This window comes from Pelecanus crispus, chromosome 1 (assembly GCF_030463565.1).
Source record: "Pelecanus crispus isolate bPelCri1 chromosome 1, bPelCri1.pri, whole genome shotgun sequence".
Lineage (NCBI taxonomy): Eukaryota > Metazoa > Chordata > Aves > Pelecaniformes > Pelecanidae > Pelecanus > Pelecanus crispus.
In genome coordinates, this window is record NC_134643.1 from 112463369 (window position 1) to 112480188 (window position 16820).

At 37.5% G+C, this 16820-nt stretch overlaps 1 protein-coding gene across 1 annotated transcript in view; it reads left to right on the forward strand.

Moving 5' to 3' along the window:
* Positions 1-16820, forward strand: part of ROBO1 (roundabout guidance receptor 1) — a 544983-nt gene that overhangs the window by 265517 nt on the left and 262646 nt on the right. The window contains exon 3 of the mRNA XM_075712575.1: positions 709-1035. Coding sequence (XP_075568690.1) covers positions 709-1035 — 327 coding nt within the window. The remainder of the gene's footprint in view (positions 1-708; positions 1036-16820) is intronic.

Below are 16820 nucleotides of genomic sequence, written 5' to 3' on the forward strand. Positions count from 1 at the left end.
AACTTTGCTTTTATCCCCGATACTGTTGTCTCTCATTGTATCAGAGTTCTAGACTGGAGACAATAAAAATTCTTATAATGTAAAAAGTTGCTTTGGTTTTCCCTGGCACAAGAGGTATAAGAAGAGCTCAGGCACTCCATGCATTTGTACCTCTGTGGTACTGCTTAACAAGTGACTAAAAAGAGCTGATAATACAAGCAAAATAAAGCAACTTTGTGGGTGCTGGAGATGTTACGCTTACTCTGCAGACATTGCATGAATTCACAGGCTTTCCAAAAGGTCAAATGAAGCTGACTGTGATTTCGTGTTAGAATTAGAGCAGTACCAGTTTTGCTAGTAGAGATCGTCTGATGTCTGTAGAATATCTGTAGGGTTAGTTTTTCATAATTCTACATACACATATGCATGCATGTATAAATTTGTGTACATGAATATATATGTATAAAAATGGATGTGATTTAGGAACATGGCAGTTTAGTTCACTAATACAGGTCGCCTGTTGAAAAAATGCTTTTGAATGTATTCACTTGGGAGAACCTTGCACACAATGAAGTGCATTAAGGTGTTTTTTTCCACTTTAAAAAGATGTTAATAGCTGTTCTTATTAATCCTGTACTACAGGGTAATGGTTAAGTAGTTGTATTGCAAAACACAGTGACTGTACCTGGTAACGATCTCCTAAGAAAACTTTGTGTTTTTATCTTGCAGGCTCCCGTCTTCGGCAAGAAGATTTCCCACCTCGAATCGTCGAACACCCTTCTGATCTAATTGTTTCCAAAGGAGAACCGGCAACTTTAAACTGTAAAGCAGAAGGAAGGCCGACCCCCACCATTGAGTGGTACAAGGGGGGGGAAAGAGTGGAAACGGACAAGGATGACCCGCGCTCCCACCGCATGCTGCTGCCCAGCGGATCTTTATTTTTCTTACGCATAGTCCATGGGCGCAAAAGTAGGCCAGATGAAGGGGTCTATGTCTGTGTGGCAAGGAATTACCTTGGGGAAGCTGTAAGTCATAATGCGTCGCTGGAGGTGGCAAGTAAGTACATCTTCTTTTTTTTTTTCTTTTTTTTTTTTTCCCCCCCACTCTTTGGTAACAACTGCTTGCTTTGATGTTATTTGAAGATTGAAAAAATAAGTGTGAGCTGCCTCTGGGGCATTGACTTAAAAGCAGTGAAGGAATTATACGGTTAATTACTATTGATACAGAGATAGGAAAATTAAAAAAAATAGTCAGAGATATCATACCACTGTGGAAATTTGGACATTTTTGTGTGTTCTCACTACTGGTAAGCTTCCATGCAATTATGATTACTTAATGTTTGTTAGATTTTTGTATACTTATGTTCAATTTATAGATGTGTTTTCCTCTCCAGATAACCATGCAAAATGCAATGTGTAATAGGGGGCAGGATAGCCAGGATTTGATCTAACAGGGTATATTTGGAATTATTGTTGCACAAATAAACACTAGAAAAAATAATCGCAGCTTTAGAAATGCAAAACACTTTTTTTCTTTTTTCTCTAAAAGAAGTGGCCCACAAATTACCTCTCTAGTTCTAAGTATTTGGCCAACGGAAGGAGCAGTCAGGTATGTTCACATCACTTTGTAATGCTTATCTCTTCCTGTATACCCGTTAAACTCTACTGATTTTAAAGGAAGAGAGTATACATGAAAGGGTCTTAAGCATTCATATGGAGGGACAAGTGTAGGTCAAAAAATATCCATTTTGGTGTACTGAAGTATGAGAGTAAACCTTGCGATTCCAAAGTTAGGTATCTGTTTTAAGTTGCTCTTACAGGCTTCCTCTAAAACCTGTAGCAATTCATCTGGTGTCATGTTGAAGAGCTAGCACAGAAGTGGGTGAGTCGCGGTCTGAAAACACCGATCTTTCTGTTGACTAAACAATTCATGTTGTTAATTAGCTCTGAGGCTCCTAACCCTTAGACAAGTTAAATAAATGCCACCACTGGTATATAACTTTAGAGGAAGGGCTGGATTTTCATAATTTTCACAGAAAGCAAAGGAATTAGACTATGAATTTGTGCATTTACTTGAGCCCTTTGTCTAGTCTCACTCACATTCACAGAAAATCCCAAGGACTTTCATCCTTCTTATACCAGAAGGATCTTGAGCATCCCATATAACAGTAAATACACATGATTAAGACCTATGACCATGCTGTTTGCTTGTTACCACTTTTAGTGATAAAAGTAATTAGTGTCTGGCTAGCTGTTTAAATTATCTTCTGATTGGTTACTCCCAAATGTTATATCCAGTATCTTGCGGGTATAATTTTGAGTCAGCGTGAATGTTTAAGAGATTCTGATTTTTATGTAATTGCTGTTGTTTACTTTATAGCACTGCTCATTCAGTCTTGAAATGAGTTCTAATGTTCTGTCCATGCAGCAAAGCAGCATGGACAGTTGTGCTCATTTCACGTTCTTTTGGTTTGTGATGTACCTTGAAGTAATGTTTGAAATGCATGTAGTGTTTCTGTGTCTTCCACAATTTTTCATCGGAACCCAGAACCATGAGGTAGACTTCAGTGGTTGGTACACTATGGCACGCATCAATTCAGCTGGTATGTAGTTGCTAAATGTGTTTGTCACCCCTGCCTCAAGTCATCTGTATGTGATTACAGTAGAGCCTGACAGGGTCTGAATGCAAAATATTGATATCACCACAAATTATTTCTAAAAGCTTCTCCCAACACTCAAAAAAAAAAAAAAAAATGAGTATCTTCTTAAAGGGGTTCAAATGTACACCATGCAACAATAGTATAGCATTAAATTGTTAATCCAGCTCAAAATTATTCTCATATTGAGGGCTAGTGTCAGAAAATAAACACGAACAATGCTGTAAGGGGGGGGGGGGGGAAATCACAATCTATATTTGGAAATAAGATTTGTAGGTATAATAGTATACAGTTTTAATTGTATACCAGCAGATTATAGACAAAGAATTTTAACAGGAAAGGTTATGATTTTAATAGAAAAGGTAGTGATGTGACAGTACAAAAGCACCAAAATACTCTGAATAGCACGGAAGAGGTGAGGAACAAGGAAAGAGTTGAAGGCTGGTGGAATAAATTTGCATTAAATTCAAAATCTGTGCGTTATAGCTTCAACGCTATCGTCATTATAAACTGTAGCTACATTCACAGTGGATTGCTGCAAATCAGCACTGTTTTGATTAGCTTCTCAGTACACCTGTTTTGAGCACCACAGCATTTACATTTGTGTACATGTAGTCATATACAATTGCTGTTTAAGAAATCCTTCTGTTATAGTTTAATTTTTGTATGTTTACAAAGTAAAATTGCCTTTATTTGGTTTCCATTTACAAAGTACAGAAGATCATTTAGAGTACTCATTTCGTTATATGCTTTGAGGCTGCAAGTTTAATCAGAAAAGTTTTGTGAAATGTAGAAAGTAAAAGTGTTTTTTGCACTGTAACAGGTAGCTCTCGTGGGAAGAACCAGCTCTTGTCTGCACCAGTTTGTTTCATAAAGTGATAGGGCATTTATCACAGCATTTTATTCTATCACCTCTTATAGTAACAACTTCAATCAGATGACATTCCTTCACTGTTCAATGGATGTGTAGATTTGACTTCAGATTCAGGTTAATACTAAAAATAAATGTTCATGTCCGTTACTCCTTCATGCAGATTTTTTTTTTTTATTTTATTTTAGGCAGTTCCAATGCTTATCTTTGAGATAGTCCACAAAGAATTTGTTGCCTGTGTAATTAGGTGGACATGTTCCTTGAGTACACTGAGCATAGATTCCACAGTTGCAAAGAAGGAAATGTAGAGGGATTTCAAATCTACAAAAATTTCAGGAGTGCAATGTATTAAAAGCTGCTTTATCCTTTAAATACGTGTGTATTTTAAGAACTTTAAAAACAGTTTTAGGTGTGATAGCCACAGTGGGGGAGAAACTAAAATCATAAATCATAAAATTGCTGAGATTTTTCCCTGTGCTTTGTTTCTTTCTATTTATTGACCTTTCTTTGGGACTGTCACAAATGCAGGTTTGTGAGTCCTGCTGAATATGTTAATTTGTTGTGAATGAGTGACTTTACACAGTTTGATTTAGTAGCAGTTTAGGATTTACTTGTAGCGAATCACAGGATTTGATTGTTATATTTTAATAGCACTCAGTCATCAGTGATTAACAAAGTGATTAGACAAAACTGATGAAAACAGTGACTTAGTTACACATTCAAAGATGGCAAAGTTCACTCCAGTACTACATGGAAGTGCATAAAGGAAAATTAAGTTGTGCTGAGTTGGAATGATTCACAAAGAGGTTGTGTATGCAGGGGATAAGGAGGATCCTCCTGTTGAGTCACGAGGTTCAGAATAGACCCCCTTGCTTTCTAAACTCCTCAGAGAGGAGTCTAGGTGCGGCTAGGCCCACTCTTAGTCTCAGACTTGGTCAGTGGCTTATAGGAATAAGGATAATGCAGCAGTATAAGACTCACTTTGAAATTAAATAGCTACAGACTACTTAAACCGATTCACACATGCATACACGCAAATATGAATACATATATATATATTAAAAAAAAAGGTATACCTGTTAAAAATTCCCCTCAAGTTCAGTGAAATACATCTAATGTCTTGGCATTTCTCAGTGGGCGAGGGTTGGGCATCAAGGAGCGAAGGGTTTCAGGCTCCACTGTCAGTCTTTGGTTAATGGACCTCTGGTTGTAGCAAACTTTGAGACTTTGATAGCTTTGCTAGCTCTGAGAGGTGTCTTACTCAGAGGGAGATGCTGGTGCATGAGTGGGCCTCACTTAGGACTTCTGTTTATAGGATTGCGAGAAGATTGGCTTTAGTCATCACTAAATTTCCATCCGAGCCACAATTCGGGTCGGTAGTTGCTGGAATTCCAGTAACGATGATACCGCTCTGTTGCAAGGCTGTCAGGGGTAGCTGTTTGTTCTCGCTCCCCTCGTTAGCCATAATACAGAGATTTTAATAAAGACAGGACGGCTCTCTGCTTCAGCCATGTAGGAGTTTCTGGTACAATTAAGGAGTGTTTAACTGACCAACTCACTACACAAAGGCCGCGTTCTGGAATTCCTGAAGTGGTAAAGCTGTTGAAGAGAGAGAAAAGCGGGGGGGAGGGATGCACCACCACAGTGACTTGACTGAGGTGTTGCATGCTATTTAATCCAAAGGATGCTCCATGTTCTTCCACTGGTATGTATCTCAGTCATGATAGTATAGTCCTCAATTAATACCATTGAACATGATCTAAATGCCATTTATTGTCAGCAGATTGAATTAAGTAAGTCTCTTTTGTATTTCATCTCTGCCTCTTGTGGCCCTTCCAAAACGTTTGAAGATCCCATGTGTCTACTAATAGCACTGGGGATTTGTTATATCTTCTCCATAATGTTATTTTATGTATATATAAATATTTTTTGCAGCTGTATTTCCTGCAGTTTCTGTCATTATTTCCTTGAAACTATACCCCCAAAAAAGCCTTAAAAACAAAATGATCCTTCTGGCTGGTGAAGAGTGGTATCTTTCTTAAATCTACAAAAGGAGTACTTGAACCCCCACTGACTATATTCTGTTTGGTAATGTTGCAGGGACTGTAACTTTGCCTATACAAATAGCTAGCTGCCTGATCTTTCAAGAACTAAAATCTCTCAGACACTTTAGAGACTAATAAAACTATTCTAAGCTACACAGCTCTGTGCAAAATAGCTTTGTAATTTAATATTACATGACATTTTCTGTGTAATTTAGATCTGCAAGATCTTCATAATGGGAAGGATATAAATTTGCATAAATAGGAACTCAGCAGAAAGCTGAATTACAAGTCAATTAAATAAAAAAGATGTAACTTGTTTAATTGCATATGTGGTTTTTTTTTTTTTTATTTAGTTGACTGGTTTCATCTTTATTTGAAACGTTATTCACACAAAATTTCTGAAATGGAGACTTGCTGTATGTGTTCAAATGGAATTTGCAGTAGAATGAAGTTTCAGTAGGGTAGCCCAGAAAGGGTGTGCGATGGGATAATCAGATAACAGTCTGTAGTCATCCTTCAGACTTAGGCTGCTACAAGTCCATTTGCCTCCCTCTTCTTGACTTCCTGAACTCAGCCTTTTGATCACTGGAGACCTACTTAAATTAGCTCCGTGTTTTGTTTTTGAGGAATGTAACTGGTTTCGGATTACTGCCTACCAGTGACACATTCTCCATTGGTGAAAGGTCCTAAAGAACGTGAAAAAGGGCATGTCCCTGTCAAAATGAAACTGGGTAATTCTCTCTATAAATGTCAGCTTTTACAGGTGGGAGCACAAACTGGAACCATGCTTGATCCTTAGAGTAGGGGCTGGAGATTGTTTTGGCTGTCACATAAACAGTTGGGAAACAAAAGTCATTTTTCACAATAGGGAAGTTGAAGAAGTTTTGGAAAAGTGCAAAGTTACCCATTAGCAGACTGGAACATAGCTGGAGCTGCTTCATAAGCCTGAATCTCTCAGGATTGTCTGGTGAACGGATGCACCTGATCAAGACCAAATTCAGTCATTGGTGTGTGATAGTTTGATCCAGTGTTTAATTTTTTTCTGTCGGTTTCCTCCAGTTACTCCTTTTTGAGGAAAATTTTATGTCCAGGTCTCACGGGTGCCTGTTATGTAGCATCATGTAGTAAACCTACCCATGTCAAGAGGTGCAACAATAGCTGCAGGGGTATATACATCTTTCTTTCTCCACTCTAAAGTTTTTGAAGATGCTAGGAAAAATCAAATGCAGATGAAGTTGGTTATGTTTGGTGGTCAGTGACTTTGTGAATTTTTATTTCAAATCATGTTTCTCTGAGAGAAACTTACTTCACTTTTGCCATGAAAGTTCTAGGGTAACTTTTATCACGATGTTTCTATTTGCCATTGAGAAATGGATTTGCTTCTCAAGAGCAATGTTTTTGCGAAAGTATTTGTAAAGTATATACACATGTATGTTACCTCTAACCTCAATAACAGGATATCTTACACTAAGCTGTTGTGTGTACAAGTTTGCGCTCACATTTGTTTTCAATTTACAATGGATAATACTCCAGATACTTTCTACATCAGATCCCGGGAATATCCCAGTTATAGACTTGCTATGCTGTGACTTTAAAAACAAACAAAAAAACCTTTACATAGCACATTGATATGAAAGATGCGTTAACAGCTCTGTCTATTCATTGGTTCTAAAACAGCAATATCCTTCTCACAATGAAAAGTCATATTTCTTGGTGTATCGTTTTCATTGTATGTTCAGTCTGTATGGTGTTAGGCTACATGAGCAAACTTGCCCTCCTGACTGCCATTGTACAGCATTAATGTTTTAAGCCAAGCTGAAATTAATGAACAAATCTGCAGATTTTGTTACCTAAGCTGTTCATGTCTTGCTGATAAACAAATGACTTAATTAGAATGCTTGTGTGCATATATAACAAAGACAAATCTCAATTTTACAAGAATCTCGTTAGGCTTCTATGTACATATCCAAAAAATTGAGTGAAGCTGTACCATTGCTTACCACAAGCAATGGCATTAACAGAAGTCGCTTGAGGCATAGAAGGTTTTAATAGTAGTGCTGTTGCTAGTGCTTCTTAAAACCTACCATTTATCAGAGGTAGGTTTACCTTGAACCTGACTCTTTCAATGCTTGTTGCAGCTGCATAGTAAGCCTGGATTGCTATAAACTGCCTCTGAAGCATAGTTTACCAAAGATGTAACGTCATTTAGGAGAAATCTCTTTGCAGTGAAGTCAAAGTTGCCTGCAAATGTGCTGCTTTTTACAATATAGCTATCTCTGCTCGAGGAAAGCAAGAACAGTTATTTTAGCTACTCTTACAAGTTTGTGTATATTATTTTCCTCTGCCATTACAGTCAGTTGAAGAACATTGAGAGTTTGAATGTCAATGTAGTCCTCTAAGTCCCCTGCCTAATTTTTAAAGATGCATAGAGCCATATTTTTACTCTTTAGATATTGTGTTTCCTTTACTAACCAACTCCCTAGTAACTGTGGAACTGAAGTAATTTATTAATACTGCTAGGAAATCCCACTAAATGTCACTGCTAGGAAAACTAGTTGTCCTAATGAGACTTGAGAGCGAATGAGAAAATGTGGAGAAACTAAAAAATAACTTCTTTGAAACATACTGTCATATTTCTAGACGCTAGTGTGTGTGCGTTTGCACACATGTGCTCTCTCTTAAGCATAGTAGTATTGTATCCCTGAAAGTTTGATAAGTAAACTTTGTACTTTTTTCTTTCTATTTTTTTCACTTTAATTTGTCACATATTGAATTAGACCTAATGAGAATAGCAGATGCTTTAGGAGCATCACATATTTTAAAGAAGGCTTACCCAGTTGTGTTTACTTTCACCTATAAAAAAGGTGAAAGGGTGAAAGATAAGGAATTTCTTTGTCCCATTAAACCTCTGTAACAAAATAGAGAAGTTTTATGTTCATATTTTATGCAACTATTTCTAATCTGTATACCTTCTTTAAATTCTAATATGAATCAACCAAACGCAAAAGGAGATAAGGGAGTGAGGGTGCACAGAAACAGAGCAGTGCAACAAATGGAACTGCTTAAATATTATGGCTCCTATGGTACTCTGGTTCAATCATATTATTATTACCATTACATTCCGAGCTCAGGGTTAGAAAAATTGGTCTTCCATGTGCCTTCCATGGCTGTCCTGACAGCCTTCCATGAATGTCCTAATACATGGTTTAAAAATAGTAACGCATTTGAAGAATTTCAGTCTGTACTCATAGTATGGTGCAAACAGAAAAAATAGTTCAGGAGATTCCAAATGAGAACAAAAATTGCTAGTGTGATCTCTCTACTGGGTGGAAATAAGCCATAATTTTAGATTGTCTTCAAATTGGACTGTCCTGACACGTGAAGGCAATGTATTGAGTCTCTATGTTCATGTTCTTTATCAGCAGAACTTGTCTTGCAAGCAATCCACACATGGCCCATGTCAAGTTTCAGAGAAGGTGGCTGAATTACTTTAAGATGGCTTTATTTGAAATCAGGCTATGAAATCTGGTGTTTTCCACTGAATTAGACTATTTCTTTTTCTTTCCCCTCACCCCTTGCCGTGTCATAATGAGGTTTTAGAGAAGAGGTGTATTTATGACCAGGGAATTTAGCACGATTCTTTCATGTGTAGCTTTGTCATCGTTGTAACATAATCTTCAATACATGTTAGATGACTGTTCTAGTTCTAAAAATGCTTTGTTGCAGTTTTAAAATCATTTAAAAGGAATAAAAATGGTATACAGTCAGCATAGGTGTCTTATGGTTAAAACCACTTCAAGTTCCTTTGAATTACAAGAAACAGAGTCAACCTTCCTGTGAAGAGGATGGTTTCATCAGCAGCCTCATTAATTATTGTTAGTAAAATGACAAAGCACCTATTGTTCTGAAATTCCTTTGGCAGATGAAGAAAAAGTTGCTATAGAATCTAAAGATCAGTGATGACTTTCCTGTACTACATTTTCCTGTGTTATGCAGAATGTGATCTGTTCAATTAGCTGCAAAATTCTTTCTCACTTTCCATTAATTTTGGGCAAGATAGGGTCTCCTTGAGTTATTGTTCATATTGTTAGTTGCAAGTTATGCAATACTGTCAAATTTTTTATAAATGTTCTGTGTTTTAACCTTACGTGCAATCGCTGGTGTGTTCAAAGAATCAGGCAAACAACAGGTTACTCCGTTTTTCAGTTGCATGACCATGTATAAAATATTTTGGATAAGTATCAGAATTTCTACAATTTGAGGCACCCATGGCCTCAGAGAAAAATATGCCCTTTTTAACCAAACCATTTGTTCTTTTCTTCGTTGAAGGGAGGAACTAAATATATTGTTGGCAGTATATTGTCCTAACAGGCGATATCATTTTAGCATTGGGTGAACCTCAGAAGAACAGTTCTGTTTGTTTGCTGTCATGATCAACAGATCTATATAAGTGATTATGCTTAACAGTGGTACATATTGGGTAATGCTGTTACATTTTCTGTGCTTCCAACAGCTACCTCATTTACTGTATTTTCACATTTCTTACTCACAAAAGTTTAAGAATTTTGTTGTTAAAAGCTGTGCTAAAATGATTTTAATGACTTTATTCATTTGCATGCTGTTTTACCGTTGATACCTCATCAGATCAGGGAAAAAATACCCTCAACTTTTGTTGACTACCTTTCAGTGTTTCTTACGGTATTTATTGTTAGTTTTAGTATGATCTTTTCTCTCTTTGTCTTGGAGAGGGCAGCCCCCCCTCGCTTGTTGGTGGCACATTGCTACTAGAGCCATGATCTGCACTGCCACTTCACTAAAAGTTTTATTAACTCAGTTTTAACTCACGATCACTTTGTTTGCTCTGTGTCCTCTTTGCAGTGGGCCAGTAGACACATGCTGTGGTGCGTGCAGCAGTTTCCATTTAGCGCTTGATAAACATATCAGAAGAAATTGTGCTTAGTTTGGTATATACAGTAACTCAAACTACATTTCTTCTAGAAGTGTTAATGTATTTAAAATTGTTTCCATTCCAGTGATGATAGAAAGAATTTCTATATACAAACTACACATAAATTAAGACTCCTTTGGCTTTAAAGGCATTGTCTCCACATCGATTCTTTGAGATCAAATCTGTTATATGGGATCTGAGACAAACACTCCTATAGTGAAGATAGTCAAGATTTAGTTGGTTGTCTGGGGACTCACTTGGAAGAATATGCATTCATGCCAAGTCAAAAGCAGGTCTTACTTATTTTATTTTATATTTTTATTGCTTTTTAATTCCACCATAGGTTCTGGAGCTTCTTCCTGAACTTTTTCAGCAGCAGTGAACATGCCACAGTAAATTCTTTGGGAGGAGAGTCTCCCCTTCATTTGTAGGCTGCTAAGGATAGATAATAGGTTTCGGAGTATGCTGGTACAGAGGTTCTTACTAGAAAGAGCTGATTTGCTGCACCTGCATGCTGTATGTAGTGCTTTGCAACAAGGTATAATGAAAGCCTGTGTATGGCAAATGTGCTGCTTATAGTGGTTACAATTTTATTTGGCAAAGTCTCATAAAAGTTGTGGATGGCTTTTGTTTCAAGTATGCAGTTGGTTTTAAGATATCTCAAAAGGTCTGTCTTTTTTGAGTTTTTCATTTGTCGTTTTGTTCAAAGACTAGGTTTCTTCAGGTAAATGTCCACCCTTGCGGGGGGCAGTGAGGGAGACAAAAAGAAGAGTTACTTTTGTTTTTTTAGTATTGCTTGGTGAAGTTTTGATGATTCAGTCATGCCTGTACTCATTAAATAAATGAATAAAATAAGAAATGTGCCTTATCAGAGTTACTGGATGTTCATGCTGTAGAGAGGTTTACAAGGTTAATTTATGCATTGAGGAATAAAATGATGTGCAGATTTAAAACACACAAAGCAACAGAAAACCAGAACACCAAAGCTTGACTGGAAATGCCGTAACTTAAATATGTTTCCTAACTGATACAGTTTGGTATGGTAGAACTTCATTTTGTAGTTATGCCTAAGTCCATTCTTAAAGGAAAATTGTTATGTGTATTATCTAAAATACAACATGCATGTATTTGGGAATATGTAAGAGTAACTTTTAAAGATCTGAAGGTTGTATAGCCTATAGTTGTGAGATTAGTGTTTTAGGATTTTGTTTGTTCCATGGAGATGTTTGGAAGCACGTACTGTTTGTCTTTTGTACTAGATCTAAGTGCTAAGTTTCAATATATTTTGGAAGCAGACTAAGAGGACTGTTACTGAGGATGTGTGTCAACATATTTGAGCATTATAGCTAATTCTGTACTCAAAGCAGTTCACAGGTCAGTGTTACTGTTAGTGGATAACAATAATACTGATAGCACAAATGAAAGCTTTTTCTAGATGCTGATGCGTATGAGACTTACATGCAGCTACTGTGAAAACAGAGCACGTAAATAAAAGATTCCTATTTGATGCAATTACCTACTCCTGCCAAGGTCAGGGCAAAATAATAGGCTTCATGAGCACTTTGTCTGACCCAAGAAAGCTGTTCTTCTATGTCTTCCCAGAAACTATGTGGAAGAATAGAGGAATTTAGGTTGCCTTTAGCCAACAGAGTTCTTGATTGGTTATGGTACTGTGACTACACTGATTATTCTTAAGCTGATGAATGATGTAGGATGTTATGGTGACCATGCTGAGATGGATGATGAAGCAAATTATGCATTTTGTAGTCTTGCCAGAAATTGCCATGCAGCTCGGTAAATTCATAAATCCAAGAATGTGGTGGCAGTCTTTCTGTGGAATGGCGACTCTGATGGGTAAAAGATTGTCTGAAACCTTGAACCAAAACTGGGGACGTTTATTCTTAGAACAAAGTGGGAGCTAGGCCTTGTAGATTTAGACTCATCGGTCATTAGTTTAAGAGGAAAAAGAAATTAATTAAAATTGTTCAGGTTTAAAAGGCCCTACATTTCCAAGTGTGAGCCCGAGATCGACATGTAAGTCATTTTCTGAATCCAGCCAACATAGTGAATTGATACTAAAGCTCCCCTTAGTTTTGCTGTTACTATTCTGAAGCCTGTGGAAGACAATTCAGACTGTTAACATCAAGTATAAATACCAATAAAGGCAGGCATCCTTAAATATAGGAAAAAGAAAATGGAGGTTCTGATACCACAGTCTGTTTTCAGTCTCTACTGCATACTCCCCTTCCTATGGTGTTAGGCTACGTGCTGTTTCATACGTCTCAAGCCTGTATGCCTTGTGGGCTGTGAAAGATGGAGACTCAAGCAGAATTCAGAGAGATCCTTGGTGGAAGTTATCAAATGAATTAGGACCACTGGCTGTCTCCTCTTTTTCCTGGTTGGTGAGCTTTCGCTAGTCCAAAGGAGTTTTTATAGGTGGTTTTCAACTAACAGATGTCTAGTATACTTTTTCCCCCCCAGTTTCTGCTTTAAACTCTAATCTCCACACCACCCACACCCCCCGAAGTCTTGGTAGGACTAGATGAAGTGAAGGAGATCGTTCCTATTTTTATTATTTACATTTCCTAGATGATAATATAGGACATAGGCCTGTAGGCAAAAGGATATAAGCAAAAAGAATAAAGTCAAACAGATAAAATGCTGACTAGTAATCCTCATGCATTGGTTGTTCTGATGCTTTTTTCCCCCAATCCTACATTTTAAAACATGTTTTCCTGATGTACTGAAAGTCCTGCTCCTGAGCTAAATTTGGAGATAAATTTGCATTGTGCCAATATCCTTTTCTGTATGAATTTAGAAACTTTGGCAAACAACTCATATTGATGAGATATTTTATTATCATTTTGAATCATCACTCCCCAGAAAACAAAAGTATCAGCTGTATTTAAAATTGTGAAGAAATTGATTTTCTTTTTTTTATTGTGATAACTTTAAAACCTTTCTTAAAAATCATACTACTGACAAAGATAGATTTGCATCTTTGTCTGTGAGCTGTTTTGATGAGAACTGTCTGACTTAACTTGTACCCTGTATGCAAATTGATTTCAGCTGATTGCTTTGAATTTGAAAGAAATTTAATTTGAAAACTGCCCTGTTCCACTCCCTGCGGTAGTAGATGCTTCTCTACGTCATCTGTTAAGCAGTGCGTAGTCAGCATATGGCTGTTCCACTGCTATTTAAACTGTTTTCTCCAGAGAAAGAGAAATTCCCTTTAGACCAGACAGACATCTGCTGACTCTCTCCTACTAGCAAAGCAACTGAAAAGATATCTTTCCCGTGATTAAAAGAAGTATGTCTGGAGGCGCTTAGTTTTTGTTCAATTAATCAACGATTAAACACATGTGGACTCTCTAAACTGGGCTTCTTTGTGCTTCTATGCTATCAAAAGTGATTAGAGGGGAGCTGTGTGCTAGAGCTGGCTTGACTGAAATTTAATATTTTACCTGTATGCCTGCTATAATTCAGTTCCAAAAGTTCATAATAAAGTGGAAAAAAGCCACTAAAAATATTTTTTTTATTAATTTACAACTTAAAAATTTTCCAATTAACAAAAAGAAAAAGAGGCAAAAGAAGTGTCAAATACTTTTTCTAACCAGTGTGGTGTTTTTTTTTAAATACAGAAAAGAAAAAGATAAAATCTTAGATATATCTGACTGTGCTACTTACACACAGTTACCATTTTGGTTTCTGTAACCATTTCCAGATGCAAAGGCATTCTTGGTTGCTTTTGTTCCTCAATTCCTATTAGTAAATGCCTTACTGGCAGAAACTGTTTATGTTAAAAGTCTGGTATTCAGCTCAATGACTTATCCTTACTCACCAATTATACTACAGATAGAGTATTTAGTAAAAACCTGCAGGTTTTTCTCTGATGTCAAAAAAATGAATATTTTTTTTCACCCTAAAGTATACAGAATATGTAGACTAAAAATGCCACAAAAGTAAGATGGCAATAATTAAGTGGATTCCTTGAATACCATGCTGCTCTTAAATTTTTCATCAGACACTAGCAAGTCTCTCTCGTAGACATCTTTATCTGAAGATAATTTGTTTGGCTCCAGTGTTATTAGTGGAATTAGTTCTTTGGTGTCGTCTGTGGTGAGATTTTAAAACAGGAAAGGCTCCACCGATAGTGTGACTTGACTAAGATGTTTTATAAACCTGTGTCATCTTCTGGACTGCTCTTTCTAATAACTATGGTTTTGGTTTATTAACTGATCAACTTTTCTTCAAAATATATGAAAACTTCCCTATGTACCACTTTCTGAATAAACAGAAATTAAAATACAGTGGAAAGGACTGTCCTTTCATAACTAGGCATCAAGCAGCATTTTTGGCAAGTTACTTGATATGATAGCAACATTTCCCTGTGAAGTAAGATGTACTAGACATATATTAATAATTATTGAAGAAGTGGAGAATGAAATACTCAAAACTGCCATCATGGAATTGGCTAGTAAAACAAAAATAATCAAAATCTCCTCAATATATAGCCTTTTCACTATTAATGGGCTGAGCCAGTCCTTTGATGTTAATAAAAAGTGTAATCGTAGGCATTGCAAATCACTTCATTTTAAAATGCTAACTGAAATAATTAGGTTTTTAAACCAAAAATAGTCACAGTATTTTCCAAAAAGAAAAAAATCACAAACGCCAGCTAATTTTAGTAAATATTGCCCGTGTACAGAAGAAAGAGAATCAATACGTATACTTCGATTCTGGTATCTTAGCATTGCTTTGTGACGTTTTCTTTTGCAAGAGTACCCTGAAAAGTCCACACTCCTCTGTTTTTGTGTAGGTATTTCAAATCAAGTTTTTAAAAGCATTTTATAAGTGTTCAAGTGTCCTCATACTTGGGAAAGAAGGAGGTCTTACTATTGCTGTTCTCTAGACAGAAAAACTGAGGCAGGAAGAAATTAAATCTTGGTCTCAGAGGGTCACAAAGACGTATGTCAGCCGTGGAGAGATTGGGAACTCGCTCACTGCTACATTTGTTCCTCATAAGACTGCTCTTCATCACTCTGCTTTAAGGACTATTTGAAATGTTTCGTACCTATTTTTAGCACTAATTGCAAATAACGTTGGAAGTCCTTTGAAATGTTCCAAAAATTATCCCTTTTTGTTGGTGCTGGGATAGAAATTTAGTTCTCTAACTTGTAATTTTTTATTTCTCTTCTATGGATTTATTCCTCTAGAGCCTGGATTGCTGATTCCCTACGGTTATGGGCACAGTCCCCCACCCCCCCACCCCCCCCCCCCAGCCAGCTGCTCATGGATCAGATGAGTATATCAAGATGATTGTATATTTAACCCTCCATTGTCCAGAGAGAGAAAGGTACAAAAGAGAAATCCTAATAATATATAGGTGCTATAGAAGACACTGGAGAGCCTGGTACAGGGACACTTGTGTTTCTGACTTCAATTTAGTGTGTTCCTGCTGGACTTGGGACTGCTCCTGCAGAAGCAGATGAGTGTCATTGGTTTAAAAATCAATTTCACCCGTGCTCAGGGAAAGCCTGTAAAGTCAAATTCAGCCCCTTTGCTTTAATACATAGTGGATGCGAAGAGGACTTTGTGCCCAGAGCAGGAACATCCAGACTTTATCTCTGCTCCAGCAGTGTGACCTCCCTTTGGAGAGGTTGTAGGTCCCATGCAGGAATGCTGCCTTCCTCTCCTCTGTAGGGCTTCTTGGGGCACTAGTTCAGTCCCGGTCTACCCTAATTATCTAGCAGATCTAGCAAAGCTATTTCTTAAAAGCCTGTTACAAAAGGCATGTGGACCCTGGAGCCTGGTACAGTTGTGCAAGTCACTGCAGCAGGAAGCGACCCCTCCTCTGGTTTAGCCCAGGTCAGGGCAGACCCTGCGCAGGACCCAGCCAGCTCCAGCTCTGCTCTCCGTGTGGGCAACTCGGGAAGGTGGGAAAATGCTGGAATGGTTACACTTCCATTTTTAGCCTGTCAGCCACCACCCACACTCTTTTCTTCCTCCCACCCCCTACCCTACTTCTCCTCACTCCCTTTTCTTTCTTTCCTGCTCTCCTGTGGGCTAAGCAAATTGTTTAGTGCAGTACATAATGTGCAGTCGTGCTCTAGGCCATCATGGGAGCCAAGTACAACTGTCTTGCGGGGCTGGATTCAGCCTTCAGGCTGTCAATTAGTTTTCCCTGTTCTAGAGGGAGAATCGCAACTCATGCATATTTCTGCTCTATGTCATGGAATAGATGCAGAGCTTCAAAGTTAAGAGGATAGAAAATGGGAGCATTAATTAGGAGTCACAGTCCCTGGTTTTGCTCCTTCAGTA